At 32.1% G+C, this 16,706-nt stretch overlaps 1 protein-coding gene across 1 annotated transcript in view; it reads left to right on the forward strand.

The window, feature by feature from the left end:
• LOC149482048 (kin of IRRE-like protein 2) overlaps positions 1 to 16,706 on the forward strand; it is a 176,819-nt gene that overhangs the window by 138,531 nt on the left and 21,582 nt on the right. Inside the window, exons 5-9 of the mRNA XM_089703743.1 lie at positions 3,576 to 3,686; positions 7,348 to 7,554; positions 11,917 to 12,071; positions 12,597 to 12,741; positions 14,596 to 14,726. Coding sequence (XP_089559869.1) covers positions 3,576 to 3,686; positions 7,348 to 7,554; positions 11,917 to 12,071; positions 12,597 to 12,741; positions 14,596 to 14,726 — 749 coding nt within the window. The remainder of the gene's footprint in view (positions 1 to 3,575; positions 3,687 to 7,347; positions 7,555 to 11,916; positions 12,072 to 12,596; positions 12,742 to 14,595; positions 14,727 to 16,706) is intronic.

Genomic DNA, 16,706 nt, shown 5'->3' on the forward strand with positions numbered 1-16,706 from the left:
GTTGCTGAGATTAGCGCGTTCAAACAAACAAACTCTTCAGTTTTATAATATTAGTATAGATGATACTCAAAATCTGGTGTTTATATTTATTTCTTCTTTTAGCAGTCACGTACTCAACTGCGTAAAAGGTGTAGGTACATTGAAACACCTTTTTCACGACGTTTATTTACGATAATAGAATTTGGATGAATGCGGACCCACGTTTTACAGCCCAGGGAAGACGATAATATCATGCTCAATGATGTTAAATTGTTGTCCACATTCCTTTGTATGTACTACGTATTATAAACTTGTAACCACAAAATTGAATGTTCTTTTCAAAGGTTTATGTAACAACTGATAAATCTTTACAAGCTTGAAACTACAATTGTATCAAATTATCAAAATAAATATTTTGTTTCTAACCACCAAACTATAAGCCATAATAAATCATAGATGGTTAATGTAGAGTGTTTAATATTACTTAAAGCGTAAATGTATTGTCACAGATTAAATATATACAAAAGGGTATCAACATTGAAAGTCAGAAATACCCCATAAAAGTTTTAACCGCTCGCAAATCAGTTATCATGTTTAATTTTCGAACAGAAATTGAAACAAACAAAAGCTTCCACAATCGCACATGTAAATCAACTTTTTAATAACCCAACCGCATAATGATGGTACTGATTCTCATTTATCCCACGTACGGAACAATGAGGCAGCATCTGTTCATTTCGGTAAGCGATATCAGCGTAGCGGCGATGGCGGTGAAAGCATCCAATGATTGCCCAGATCCTTCTCAACACTCGTGCCATCAAACCTTTTGTTTCTGAACGAAAACATTTTCATTTCCTCCGCCCGGCTTGTTTATCCACAATTTGGTAAAACCCGACTTCAATTTGATTGTGATGAGCTGTGTTGTGATTTTAAATTGGGCATTTGTTATACTTTTTGAGTGTTTTTGTTTGCAATATACAAAATGTCGTATTGTAGTTACAAGAGGACAGCCAAGATAACATCAAAATATCGACTTATTCATCAGAATTTTTCAGGTAAAATCATATAATTTGCGAATTACACGGCATAGTGCTGAATCTTATTATTTTATGCTCTTATATCGTTCTAGATAGGTCACCTGGTGGTTCAAATGACCCATATTTTTTTATATACCGGCCTGTAGAATATCCTTTCCTTTACTCCTTCCAACAGCACATCGTTATCTGAGTGTATTTAAAAGACAAGATCTATTGCTCTTCTAGTACGGCACTAATTTTGAATCGTATATTAATTGAAACCATAAATCCATTCGTAACAATGACAATATGTATCAACCCAACATTAAACTCATACAATCTCGTCTTAAATAAACGCTTTCATATATTTGACTCTCAGTTATTCAAGAAATATAATCTTAATTACAATTTAACAGGCGACAGGCGCCAACAATTTAATATGCCTTGAGAATTAACTTCAAAGATCTTAGGTGCCATTTTATTCAACGTTTAATTTTTATGTTCTATATAATGCCCTTGGCTACGAGTGGAACTGAAATACGTACAAAGTTGCAAGTATTATTAAACATTGCAATGCTTTTAGATTTTTTTTCTCTGAACTGGGGACTAATTAAGTTAAAACTATTAATTAGTTAGAAAGTAGAAGCTAGAACACTACATAAAGGAAATGTACGGCAGCATTGATTCGAGAAAAGTCCGGACTTTATTTTATCTATTAATAACATTGAAGTGGTATGAAATAGACGGATTTTATAGAAATGAAATAAAAATTATTAATCCGATACTTTCTTGTTTTTCCTGTTCGCCTGGTGTTCGATCATTTTATCTGTCATCGTTTATCATATTAGTTTATAAACATTTATTTATTGGATTTTTATTTTGAACAAATATGAAAAATGTTTCATTGCAGACACATTGAGTGCTTAAAGTATTATAGCGTTTAATCGCTATTCAATGTTATAAAAAAATAGAACATCGTACTTTGAGAATAAGAAACTTTTGTATTAAAATCAAAGAGCAGTTAAATATAAAATGTTTGATTTCGTACCCAAAACTTCCTCATATAATACGGTACTTGACCCTTTGAGATGCGTAAAGCTGTTGAGTTGATAAAAGTTGTATCTTATCTATTAGTTAGATAATGTATAAAAACGTAGAGTAAACGATCTGAAGTATGAAATTATTATTTTTATCTTTTACTTTTCCTAATATTCTGCTATTCGGTATATTTTCAAATGTTAATAATTTTAGATATTTATAAAGAAATTCTGAAAAAACTATATCCATAATTATAATATGGCGCTGGTATACTACTTTTTTCAAATAAATTTCTTATGAATTACTTGCTCTTGTTGTTGATGCTTGATTGTGAATATTTGATATTCGCTCACATTTTTGAAGTGTCACCAAAAGCTTAACATAAGACATCTAAATCTTGCAAATCAACACCAAAATACAACACAGAATAAAAATTCGTACCCCGAATACATAACGCCGATATTAACACTAGAGTGCACGCGCGGGGGACATAGGTCACCCAGTGCTATATATTGCTAAATATTTTTTTAAACAATCGTGCTTGAGTGTTGTTGTCTCAGGTATTCCCCGACTACCAATCACCGGACATTTTAGCAGCGTGTCAGCTTCCTTGGTGCAACGAAGTGTACTCTGCGAAAATATAAAAGTACATGGGTGACGCATGTCCCCCGCGCGAGCGTTCTAGGAAGTTTTTGAAATCATACAATTACGAGTGAAAATCAAGTATACCGCTTTTATTTTTTACTGCTCTTATGATCAATTTATACTTTTAAGAAATTATTAATATATGGGTAACTAAAATCGAAATAAAATACTCATATTCGAGTGCTAGGACATACTTATTTTTTATCCATACTAATATTATAAATGCGAAAGTAACTCTGTCTGTCTGTCTGTTACTCAATCACGCCTAAACTACTGAACCAATTTTTATGAAATTTGGTATGTAGATATTTTGATACCCGAGGAAGGACATAGGCTACTTTTTATCCCGGGAAAATGACGCAATCCCGGAAATCCCACGGGAGCGGGAACTATGCGGGTTTTCTTTGACTGCGCGAACGAAGCCGCGGGCGGAAACCTAGTTCAAAATAAAATTTTATTGGATAAGAACAACTTATTCTTAAACTTTATAATTAGATGATTATTTTTACCAAATTTGTAGTTTCCAAAGTAAAAAAAACTGATTGATCACAATAAGTAATAAATTAGTTACTTTTCACAAAGGTTTATGTTTAGCTCATAATTTAAGTAAAATGAGAAAATATTGATATTTTTTTTGTTTCATCACTTAAAAATAAAGTTGATTCATAAATAAGTACTTCGTTTACTTTTTTAACTACGATTTTTATGAAAAAAAACGTGCGTCGTATTGGGTGACATATGTGACCCACGCGTGCACTCAAGGAAAATTTTAGGCGCGAGCGCTCTAGTGTTAACATACCACGCACTGACATTTTTTTATAATAAAACCATTTTTATTCATCCTAAATCACCTCGCCGCAGAATAAACAACTGTTTAACATAACAAACGTTTTTCAGAGCTACCATCTAAGCCGGTGATCTTTGACGAATTCGGCAAAGAAATATCTGGAGTTGCGGGCCCTTACAATGAAGGAGGTGACTTCAAACTTATTTGCTCCGTGGTGGGGGGTAAGACAATTTCACTTTATTAAATATACGGTTTGTTGTTGTGTCATGAGGTAACATTTTTTTTTCTAATGGAATAAATCTTTATTTCACCTTTAATAATATGATATGAGGCTCTGGCTCTCTTGCTTACATTATATTATGTATACAGAAAATCTGTGACGTTTTTAGGTTAACGTTGTTTTAAATTTCAGTTTTCAGTATTTCATTATTTATAGTTGCGATACAATAATTTAATTTTCTTATTCTTGGTAACTGACCTTTAGAATTTTTATCTGATATCTAATTTCGGTAGTAGGAAAAATATTTGTAGGGCTTGAGAATCAGTTTATGTGTGAAATGGAATATCGAAATATGAATATTTTTTGTATACTTTAAAGACTTACAGTATTCTATTTATGTGCTAACGTTACACTTAAACGAAATAGCCTCAAATATTTCAAAGAAAAAGACAAATCCGTGGGGATCGCTGACTCAATGTTAATCTTAAGATGGCGTTCTTCAAAATTGCTGTCATTTCCACACTCCGGACAGTGTTAGATAAAATTTAATAGCCAACTTTACGAATAATAATCAATTTTTATTATTACTTGTAAAGGTGTTTAAGAGTATGGCCGCCAAATATTGTACAATAACAGTCGTGAAATCGTAACACACCGTAACATACGTGACTGATAGTAACATACGTGATTTTGTTAAGCCTAGTGTACATTACAACTAATAATGCAGGAGATTTTTTCTACATTTCTGTTTTATATTGTTAATTAAATTATTTGATTAAATTACTTTAAAACTCAATAAAACAAATTTAAATATTAAAGAAAAAGTTTTATTTCTCAAATTTTGTATTTCTATAGTACTTACAAAATATGCAAGAATCATTCACAACTTATGATATTAATTACGAATACGAATTATTATAGTAAAAAAGTTACTAACTTCCGAAACATGATAGTTTTTGAAGTGGGTTCTCTTTATGTAAAAAAGTAAATTTTTAACTTTAGATTCTCTAGTGAGTACTACCCCTAAGAGCCGCTCACGGATGTTACGTAACACAATAGTAACACATGGTATAATTCGTGAATAAAAATATGGTTGGACATAACCTAAAAAGCCTTTATTCGCCAAAGTATTGTAGTAATAAGACGCCGCATAGTTTGATTTTTTACTAGAACACTAAAGCTACACACATAATTTAAATAATGTAGTAAATTTGTATTCTTACCTTGCATAATTCTCACTCAAAATTATTAAAATGTTCTGGGACAAAAATGCCGACTACCTTTCGATCAACTTTTACAGTAACAAAATGGCGATTTTTTTTTTCTAAATGTAGGCCAACATGTAAATCGGTGTTGCCCCTACTTAAAAATATTTTTGTGGCTTGGATATCTAGTTATTTAGGGTGTTATTTTATGGTAACCGTGCGTGAAGTATCATTCGTGAAAAAAAGTGAGACATAGTTTTAAGTGAGTTTTATATTAATTTCTTTTATGTTATTTTTATTAGAACTTGTTAAAACTATCCACAAGTTTACAGAATAATTTAGAAATACCAAAATTTTACAGGTATCAATAGATTTTTGCATAATTTTGTGACTTCAAAGTGTGAGATGACTAAGTGGGACACATGATTTTAGTATGGAAAGGAAAATAAGCATTTCAAAAAAAAAAAATATTGAGCTTGTTAAAGGCACTCAAAATTAATTTAAATTATTAATATAATGATAAATATAACATAGTGAAGCTGAAACTATTTAAAAACTACCATAATTACTATATAAAAAAATCTGGTGCTATATAAAATGACAAGGACATTTTTTTTTTCTTGAATGTACAATTTTTGGCGGCCATACTCTTAAAAGTTAAGACTGAAGTGGTAGAACTGAAATTTACTTAGTAACTAAAGTTTGGGTATTGTGATTTTTGTTTTGAATATCAATTGTATTTACTTAATTGATTCATTATTATATTAATACTAGCGGCCCGCCCCGGCTTCGCCCGTGGTACATATGAAAAATAGATGTTGGCCGATTCTCAGACTTACCCGATATGCACAGAAAATTTCATGAGAATCGGTCCACCCGTTTCGGAGGAGTATGCAGACTAACATTGTGACACGAGAATTTTATATATAAGATGTCATCAAGCTTGGTAGCACTCTTTGTATGTCGTTTACTAGTTTTTCTAGTGCTAATTTCAAGAATATTTCATTTAATCATTTCATTTTGGCTCTCATTCTAAAAACATTAAATAGAAAATAGATCAAAATCCATCAAGTACCAAAACAAATCCCTCTAATACGTATCGAATACAGATGAAAATAATAGTCCAAGAATAATTGTACAGAAACAACCTAAATCCTTCAATCGACTTGATTGACATTATACGTAGAAGCTGCTAACACTTATTTTCTTTTATTCCTCTCTTAGAGGATATAATATTGCCTTGTACTTTGATAGAATCATTAGCTGGATAAGCAAATATGTTGTAGGATTTAGCAAAATCAATTTGTGAACTTATCAATAACGTGTTGGAATAGTCCAATAGTGCATATAGATGCAATATCTGGAAAAGGAATATTGGGATCAAATATAAAATTAAATTTAAAACGCAGTAGTATTGTTATTTTGGGTGATGATTTTATAATATTGAGTATCTTGAAAAAATACTTATTAGGTAATTAACATTTTACAAAAAAAATGTTATGTACCTATTTATGACATAGCAGTAAATTTCACTGATGCAATAAAGGTCCACGTTGGTGTGTCAGTTACTTTCATGTAAACATAGTGGCCTACATTAAAACTTTTAACAAAAATTCCCGAATCAATCTTTCTAACTAAGTAAATGTGATATTTTCGACCGTACCGCGTGTCGCAACTAGTATTGAAGCCAAAACTCATGGATCGACATTATAGCTCTCGTGTCGGGAACTACTTATATCAATGAAGATAAATGATCGAATATATAACGGAAAAGTGTATCAAAGTTCTTAGTGCAACCGAGTTGAATTGAAATGATTGATGACACGTAATTATACCGAGTACTTAAAATGTTTCAACAGTATTAAGTTTTGATATATTATGGTTTAATAAAACTCCTGTTCATTCAGCCAGTGTTTATATTTGAATATGTTAATGTTTTCAAGCTTTTGTGCCAATTTGTATATAGTCTATATGGAAAAAGAACAGCTCTTCTCTAAGTCTCGTGATTTTTGTTCTATCTTTAGAAATGTATGAATGTTATTCACATATTGAAAAGTTATTTATATGTGTATACGTTTTTTCTTTGCTAAAATAAAAAAGTTTAATATGTGATTAGTCGACGTTCCTTCTCACTGTATTCTACTAATTAAATAAAGTTATTGAATATGAAAAGTCGGATTAAATGATGTATTATGAATTTATGAATGCATTTTTATTATTAATTAATGGAGTTAGTATACTATTATTGTAACATATCTTTCAAAATTCTTATTGTTTCACGACTCATTAGTTCACCAAGCAAAATATTTTATTTCTTATTTTTTTGTGATATTCATAATCAAAATTAAAATGATTTAAGTAGGTACTAGTTGTAACCTCGCGTCCATATACTGCGTTTATACATAGTTAATAATTATCTAATAATATGATGTATTATATATCCTATATCTTTTACAGGTAACCCCATCCCGCGAGTACAATGGTTACAAGGCGAAACGGTCCTTGCTACCCTCTCCGCGGGAGAGGTCCAGCATGGGACGCGGTCACTCAGCCTGGTCGTGACCAACGCAACCAGAGCGCACCTCTCTGCAGTGTACACCTGCACAGCTGATAACACCATGCTGCTGTCTCCACAACGCGCGAATGTTCGAGTGGATTTGTATTGTAAGTTACCCGGTCACTCAGCCTGGTCGGGACCAACGCGGTCAGAGCGCACCTCTCCACAGTGTACATCTGCACGGCTACGATATGTACAGCTGACAATACCATGCTGCTGTCTCCACAACGCGCGAGTGTTCGAGTGGATTTGTATTGTAAGTACCCGGTCACTCAGCCTGGTCGTGACCAACGCGACCAGAGCGCACCTCTCCACAGTGTACATCTGCACGGCTACGATATTATGTACAGCTGACAATACCATGCTGCTGTCTCCGCAACGCACCAGTGTTAGAGTGGATTTGAATTGCAAGTATTATAATATGAAAATTTATATTAAAATGATTGTAAGAAACCTAAACGTGTCTCCCAACCGCTTTGGAGTATATTTTAACCACAGATTTTAACGTCTGTTATGAAGATGTAATTAACTTCATAATTTCTATACCTTTCATCCCGTAACCACGCAACCAAAGCCATTTTAAGTAAGAAATGTTATTCAAAATTAAAGTAAACAAACAACAAATCACAACAATACAAGCTTATATCAAAAACAAACATTACTCAAGGCCAATACTACTGGAAAATTTAGATCAAAATACAACAGATAAAATATCTAATACAGACGTTAGACGTATTCATGACGTATATTAAGAGCAAATCGAAACATCGATGAGTCGCAAATAAAAACCTCTTTATTAAACCACTCTATTGTGACTTGTATCGGATGTTTGCGACTGCACTAGTTCAATATGAGCTATTTCATAGATGCCTACATAAGTTATTTAATGAAACGGGGACACTCGTTGTATTGCTATATTATGTGTGGAATTGAAAACTATCTATTGAATAATGATTGAGTTTCTTGCGATTGTAATTATTTCTTACTAGCTTACTAACCACGGCTTTTCTCGCATGTTTTAAATAAGTATATACTGGAACCTTTCCTTTTTGTGATGTACAGGTGTTGGTAGAAATAAAAAACAATTACCTAATACCTATAAGTTATCCTTACGTATAGTATACTCGCGCATACTTTTAATGCACGACATAATATGCTACCTACGATTAAATATTTCAATGGAACAAAAAATAAACGGGAAATCTTTATCTACTTTCAATATATTATGCAGGTACTTTGATGTCGATATTTGCTTCCATGTTCTCAATTTTCACAGCTAAAATATATTTTCTGTGGATAGATATGATTTCTGGGAATGTAAATTAATAAACAAGTTATTATGTTGTTATTATGAAATAAATCAATTTTACTGTTTCCCTCGAGGCAAATGTACCTATTATGTATCCCATTACCATTTCAACTTGTTTTTCGTTCAACGAGAACAATTAGTAGTTGAAAATAAATTTATTGTTAGTAAAATCGTGTTTGTTCTACGTAGCTGAATTATTAGATGTAATATTTGTTAAAACTACATCATGCATAAATGGACATATTTTTTTTTAATTTTTGTATGAAATTATGAATAATAATTATGGTAGGTAATTAATGTTGAACTATTTAAATTTAATATGTTATAATTGGTGGGTGATCAGATGGTTATAAAAATCTAATAATAAAAAAAGACGTGTGGCACTCGGGGACTGCCGCGGAAAAAGCTATTGCATGCTATGCCTTCAAGCCACACCTCCGTGCCCGACGGAATGGGGAGCGTGAGGTTTTTTCGTTACGCAATTTCTGGATTCGGTCTCCGCGCTCAAGGCCCGCGATTGAAGCTATGCAATAGCTTAAAACTCTATTAATAAAAATCTAATTAAACGTCTATAAAAAGGAAAAATGATTGACGTACAAGTAATAATTATTGATTCAGTTATGATTTAATTATGAGTTCGTAGAGAACGAAGCGACGGAATATAATATATTTTAAAGGTCAATATATCGGTACAGTGAAATAGTTTTAATTCGCACACGGTACTTTTTATTCAGTAAATAATCGGTTATTCTATGTCTATAGAACAGATAAAATGGAAATAGAAAAAGTATTTTATTAAAATTTATTATAATAAGAATATTCACAACAAAAGAACGACTGATCTCTGGAATCTTAACCATTGAAAATAAATATTATAAGTATTTAATCTAATAAATAATTTCTACTTCGATTTCAGTATTTAAATTAGGTAATCCTTCTCTGCAAAAAACCTTTTTTGGGTATGATTTTAGAACATATCCGCATTAATACCTACTTGCCATATTCCTTCAATCAAATACAGAGATATTTCCAATACCAGTGCATGCTCGCTGACCAGTACATAATCATTATCTTATGGAATTTATTAATATAGATATCGAGCTAATACCTAGGATCATTAAATTACCTATCGCTACAGTAATAAGCTAAGCGCGATACATTAAATAACGTCTATTAGCTCATTGATCATCTTGAGTAATACCGCGGTCGTGAAAATATAATATTTTAAAAATATATTTTAAACAACTACCGCTCCTCATTGATCGATCGGCACTCGCCTTCAATTTCCTTTCTAGCCAACTGAGCCATACAATTTCATATTTCATATTATTCAGCCATCCGTGCCAAAGACCTTGCTAATAATTAAAAAAGTTGTATGAAATCTCATTCAATATTACCAACTGAACTTTTTGACGCGAGCCGTAAAAAGTAATAAATAAGAAAATTCCACAGTTTCAGAGTTGTTTTCGGGAAAAAAATGAACTTAAATCAATTAACTCGAGAGAATTTAATAAAACGCCCAACTTGGAGTAATAATAAATTACTCTAAACTCGGCGTATTTTCATCACGTTTCGTATAAATGATTGTTTTACTTGGAAAAATTGCATTGCGGTGAATGCAGGTGCGGCCCAACTCCGCAGCGCGAAATGTTTTCGCTTCACTAAACAGAATATATTTCTCAGAAATAAAACTTGTTTCATACTTGCCTGGAAAAATGACGGCGAATGAAGTTCCCTTTTGTTTCGTTGGTAATACTTTCGCCCCTCAATTGTTTCATATAGTGTTGTTTTGTAATAGCTCGTGATTCATGCGTGGCCGAGGCTACTCGTAGTTATGAAGGCGTTTTGCCTCCATAAAAACAATAAAGGTAGGCTAAGTAGTAAAATTTTAAATAGCACCGAGTGTGGGTGTGTTGCTTCTATATTTATACATTATCACAATGTCCACAAAGCAAAGTATCGCCTTTGTTTTACAGTCTGCCTACTTAGCGGGGACTTATACAGGTATATATCTCGGTGTCCTGGTTTTAAAAGCGTTGTTCTCGTGGTGATATTTAATAAAGGCATTATAAACATACATAATATGAACATTATTATACTATGCAATGTTTCATAAGATAATATAGTCGTTAGGTATATTTGTTAGGTACTAGCTTTTCGCCCGCAGCTTCGCCCGCGTAGTCAAAGGAAATGCCTTATAGTTCCCTTTCCCATAAAAATTTCGGGATTAAAAAATATCCTGTGTGGTAATCCAACCCTCTATGTGTCTACCAAATCATGAAAATCGTTTCAGCAGTTTTTGCGTGATGAAGTAACATACAAAAAACATACTCAATATGTGCGCAGTAAGGGCATGACTAACTAGATGGATCTGAGACAGTTAGTCGCAGGTGCGTCCAATCCTCATTCCCGTCCCATCTACTTACTGCCTAATACATCGCAAAGCCGTAAAAAGAAATTTCAAACGCAATATCAAAGGAAAGATAGAAAAATATTCAGTTACATGTACGTAAATGCCTATAAGAAGCCTGTTCCTGTTACTTTTATGTATTAAAGCATATTTATTCGAGCGAAATAAAACTCTTTATCAAAATATACTTGAAGCGGGGAACGGAAATATTTGAGGCAAGTGTGGGGAAATTCGGAGCGTAACGTGTAATATTGTTCCTCCTTAGGATATTATATGCTTGTTTTTCAATATTTTTGTTATTAAAGATATTATTTAACGGTACATTTTTTGTACGACCGAATGTTGGAAACGTGGCTGGATTATGGATAAAAGGATCGTGTTCTCAAGTAACTGTGTGGAAATAAATAAGCTTTTGATGATAATGTTTTGATAATTGATAATTTAGCTGATAACGCCATTCTAATGATCTAAGCATTCAAGTTATGTTTTTAGTAAATTAGGTATTTTCGACTCTGAGCAAGTTCATAAATTATTCATAAATTTAATGGGATGATATCGACACAGAAAATAATTATCCAACAGTAGGTATTCATTTACAAACGATAAATATGTTTTGACGTGAAACTTCTTTATGCGCGTTGAGAGTAAAATTTTAAGTAAGAAGTTTCACTTCTGACACGTGTACTCGGAACACATGCTCTTTTTTACTGTTTCAATTAAATGTATGAAAACTGACCTTTTTGTCCACAGTACGGCCTCTAACAGTAGAGATAGTGTCTCGAGAACAGCCGCTATCTGTAGGAAGAAAAGCCGAGCTATGGTGCAAGTCAACCGGCGCGAGACCACCAGCTACCATTTCGTGGTGGCTTGGCGGGAAACAACTCAATTCAGTTACTAAGCAACGGGTAAGGTTTTTATAACTGTGGAATAAGACTATATTTTTTAGAAGAGCTTTTGTTACTTTCGTAAGCCGGGAATTATTGTAGACTATTCAACTAGACTTCTTTTAGAAGGGCTAGTGTAAGGCCGAATCTCTTCAGCTTTATCATATTAGCATCAATTTATATAGTACCTATATTGAATCCACATATATTTTGGCACATATTTAAAATAATGAATCCAGAATTGCTATTAATAATAGCGTATAAAATATTCTAATAATCAGTATTTAAATCGGTTGCCAATATTATTTTACAAATAACGATTGTTACGGTTGGACAATTTCGCATGTTTCATTATTTACATATAATTGTATTTCAATAATAGCAACTAATATTCCGTGGTAAATATTAAATTATTATGACGATTCAAAAGTGCTTCTAAGGAAGTCTAGTTGAATGAATAAATGTATGAGTTTGAGTTTTAATAATTCAAAGTATAGACCAATAACATAATCCCAATATACATTTCTAAAATGCATTTATTTTCAGGATTTAGAAGACAAAAACGAGACGCAGTCTCTACTGCAGTGGACTCCGCTCAAAGAGCACAACGGTCAAGTCCTCACTTGTAAGGCAGAGCACGAGAAATTTAACAGATCCACTATTGAAAGTAAATTGCCCCTTAACATATATTGTGAGTACTCTTCCATTATTTGGTACTGTTTATTTCTAGTGTTGGATCGTGGATAGAGGCAAAGGCTCAGATATTTGTTAAATTACGAAGCATTTTAAATAGTAATGTCCCAGTTATATGACCTAGAAAAGGCTTGTTGTCTAACCTTTTTAAAAGATAAATCTTCTATTTAATTTTCGGTAATCGATGGTGTACAACTTAAATGTTTCAAAATAAAAGGGGCTGCTTTACAAAGTCAAGTAGATTATAATCTTTTAGAAATGAACTTAATGATAAATTTATCACTAAACTTTTAAAAATGCAGTTCCATCAAGTGGCATTCAATTCAATTACAATGTAAAACTATCCACAATCCATTAAATACAAATTATAGGCTTCTATTAATTGCTATAAATATAAAACCTCATTAGCAACAAACTCCTTGTGGATCTTGGAAGTCTGACGTTCCAATCGTTGCTTAGTTTAATATAACCGCAACCGCAAACCACGAAACAGATACGTTGAAGCCCACAAAATGATATGTAATCAAAGCACGGATGTATCTGAACATGAAAACGTACAAGTTTTTACCCTTATAATTAATATTGCGTCTTATTGGAAGATGTTATAATATGTTTAGAATATAATAAGAGGGGAGGAAAATTATATATGAAGCTGGTTAAGTTTTATATTATTTTTGGGGATAAATTAACACTTTATTTCATCAATACTTTAAGGACCACATTCCAAATTTTGAAATTTTATATCGTCTTGTGAATGCGTAAACATCTACAGCCGTACAAATAAACGAGTTATAACATTTTATGCAAAGAATAAACTAAGAATAAGGAAAAATCATACAAATAAACACGAAATAAATGTAACCTAGTATAACTTCGTAATAAGTATTCATACTAATGCTATTCCGTCCTTATTACGGCTACCACCCTAGTATAAGTCTGACATAACCGAGTTATAACATATCTTTTAGTACATTGTGCTGTGTTTTACAAGTTTTAGAAGCAATTTTCAATCTAAATTTGAGATAATAGCAATGAGAGTAATACGAGAAGTAGAAAAAGTTGAGCAAATTAATAATTTCATTACGTACCTATTGAAATGGAAAATTTTGTATGAAATGTTAAAATATTCGAAATTATGAAAAACCCTTTTGATATTTATAATGATTTATTTATTTACAACATGCGCCAAACCATACATACATAAAACTTATTTCTAAACTTATCACAATAATATACACTTTCGTTGAAAATATAAATCTTCTAAGCCTGGAGTTGTATGTTTTGAGTACCAGTTATTTGGCAACTCTCTATCTCAAGGTGGGTTTACCTTCTGTTCTCCAGATATTGGATAGCGTTATCTATCATTTGCTTGCATATTTAATGATATATTTAAATTATTTCCAATAAATATTTAAAAAATAAATAAACAGAACATCGTATGATGAAACTTCACAACGAATTCGACGAAGTCAAACGAGCGTCAGCAAAATGACAGCACCAAGGCTTAACCATAGACAATTTCAATGTTTTTCATAATTTTGTGAATGAATTGCGACGTTGCCGCTTCGCGCCTATTGCATAGCGTGAGCATAGTTACATCGACGTTATTCCAAATTTATTTGTAAGAAATTATGACATCCTTATTCTTTATTTATTCTTATCATATCTATGCATTGCATAAGGTTTGAATAAGCAAGTTTTTATTTGTACGGCTGCTATTATTTTAAACAAACTGAAGTTACAGATCTTCAATCCCACTCACCTGCCGCGTATTAAAATCAAATATGCATAGAAAACTCCCGATTCAATACAAAAACAAACTCAATTTGACATAGACTGAATATTTGAACAGACGTGCCAGAAACGAGGATGCATCTCGGCGCAAAAATGAACCCCAACGACATAGAAGAGGGCGACGACGTGTACTTCGGCTGCGAGGTCGACGCCAATCCGCCGGCTTACAAAGTGGTGTGGGAGCATAATGTGAGTGACGTGTCTGTTTATATACTTACTCTATGTTATTTTGGCGCGGAACGCTATTGTTCTGCGAGTTTCTAGCGCTTTCTAGCTGTGGTTAGCGCTTACTTTTAATGGATGAATAGGATAAGAGTTTTTTTGTGTTCTGGTTGGTTATTTTTTTTGTTTAAACGATGGCTAAAAATAGTTTAATACAAAGCATGAGTAATTTATTGTACCTCTACTAAAAAGAGAAATGAAATAGGCTTCATTTAATCCTTTTTGATCAACCCGGGCGGAGCAGAGACGAGTGGCTAGTCGTAATAAAGCTGGTGAACATAAAAATGATGAATCGGTGCCAGTTACTTAAAAAGTAATTGCAATTCGTGTCAATATTCAGCATTCATTGTCAATTTATTCGACACGAAAAATTAATCCTTTTATTTGCTCAATAAAATACGACCAGGACGTGAGTATATTATACAAAATAAATAATTCAGTGTATGATAGATATAAAACCCTGTATTATTAGCTCTACGTAGCGTGTCGTACGTGATATATTGCGAAATAATAATAGGGAAATAAATATTTTATCACCAGTCACATTCTAGGAATATTATAAACATACAGGATTGGATGTGAGGATGTTTATTGCTCAACATTGCAAAAAAACTAATAACTTGAAAGTGAAACTAGTCATAGTTGTAAGAAACATAAGTGTTCAAGCAATGAATAAATTATTTTGAATTTTGAGTCGTTTATACAAAGACGACAATGTGTAAATTAGCTTCAAGTAAAATTATTTTAGGAAGCTTATTTTTGGCCTTGGTATGGAATTCATTATGTAAAAAATTGTAGTAATTTAATCAGTTGCTTCAAAAAATTCATATTATCAGGCGACGCTTGAATTCGCGAAATACACTTACCATTACTTTCATGGATGCTTAACAGTTATAAAGAAAAATAATATATGCAAAACTAAATGTGACGTCATTATAATTTAAAAAACGCACTAACATGAAATTCTCCAGTACTTAACCTGTCAATTTGTGTCCTAATATAAACAAGACCCAAGCTATAGCCACGACATATTACACGATTATATGGTAATGTATGGACATGTCGTTGTTACAAGGCCTATTAGAGCTAATTATTGTATCTAATAAATCAATCAAGCGTTCATCCTCCCGGCTGATTGACATGCGTTACATAATATATCACGCGGAAAATATAGTCCATATAAAATATTGTTAGGTATAGGAATAATTGAGAAAGAGAGCAGAATCAGAGTTGCGGTCATAGTTGCGGTAAAGATAAAGTTGATTACGTATAAGCATTACGTATATTATCATTATTTAATATTTAGTTGAACGTTCTTACTTCTTGGCTAGTCAATCCGGATAAAATAAATATAATTTTTTTAAGCAGTATTGAAGCTTTTTTGTGGTTAAAGAATTTTCTAATTGAGTTGAGTAGAGTATACATGTTTTTTAGTTTATGGATTACAAATATTCAAAACGAAATAAAAATCATTTCACCTTTATTCTTATTATTAGAGATTATGAGAGATTAATAGTGTGTCAGCTAGTATTACGAAAAAATAAATTAATCAAACAATTCAACAACAATAAGAAAATGTCTATGATTTTATATTCCTTTCTATATAGGACAATCGTGTTGATCCAATTTGCATTTAAATGCATTCTTTTGTACTTATATTTTCGCTTGCTCAACGTCGATGTTGTTTTGCTTTGAGCTTAGTGCGACTTGAATTACTGAAATATTTCTGACTGTGCTTTTAATGGTTGCGGTTAAGAAACAATATCGAGAGCAACTACATAATAATGAATATAATTTAGACTTCAGTTAATATTTCTTGAAGATATTTTATGTAGCACTTAATAAATTTCTTTCTACTTTTTGAGGAAGGAAAATTAATTAGGTATCAAAAAATATATTTCGAAATAGTTTTAACTTTATTATTTTAATTTTAAACTCGAGATAATC

This window comes from Colias philodice, chromosome 15 (assembly GCF_061535455.1).
Source record: "Colias philodice isolate Cphi_HAF_F1 chromosome 15, ilColPhil1 Martin Lab GWU primary, whole genome shotgun sequence".
Classification (NCBI taxonomy): domain Eukaryota; kingdom Metazoa; phylum Arthropoda; class Insecta; order Lepidoptera; family Pieridae; genus Colias; species Colias philodice.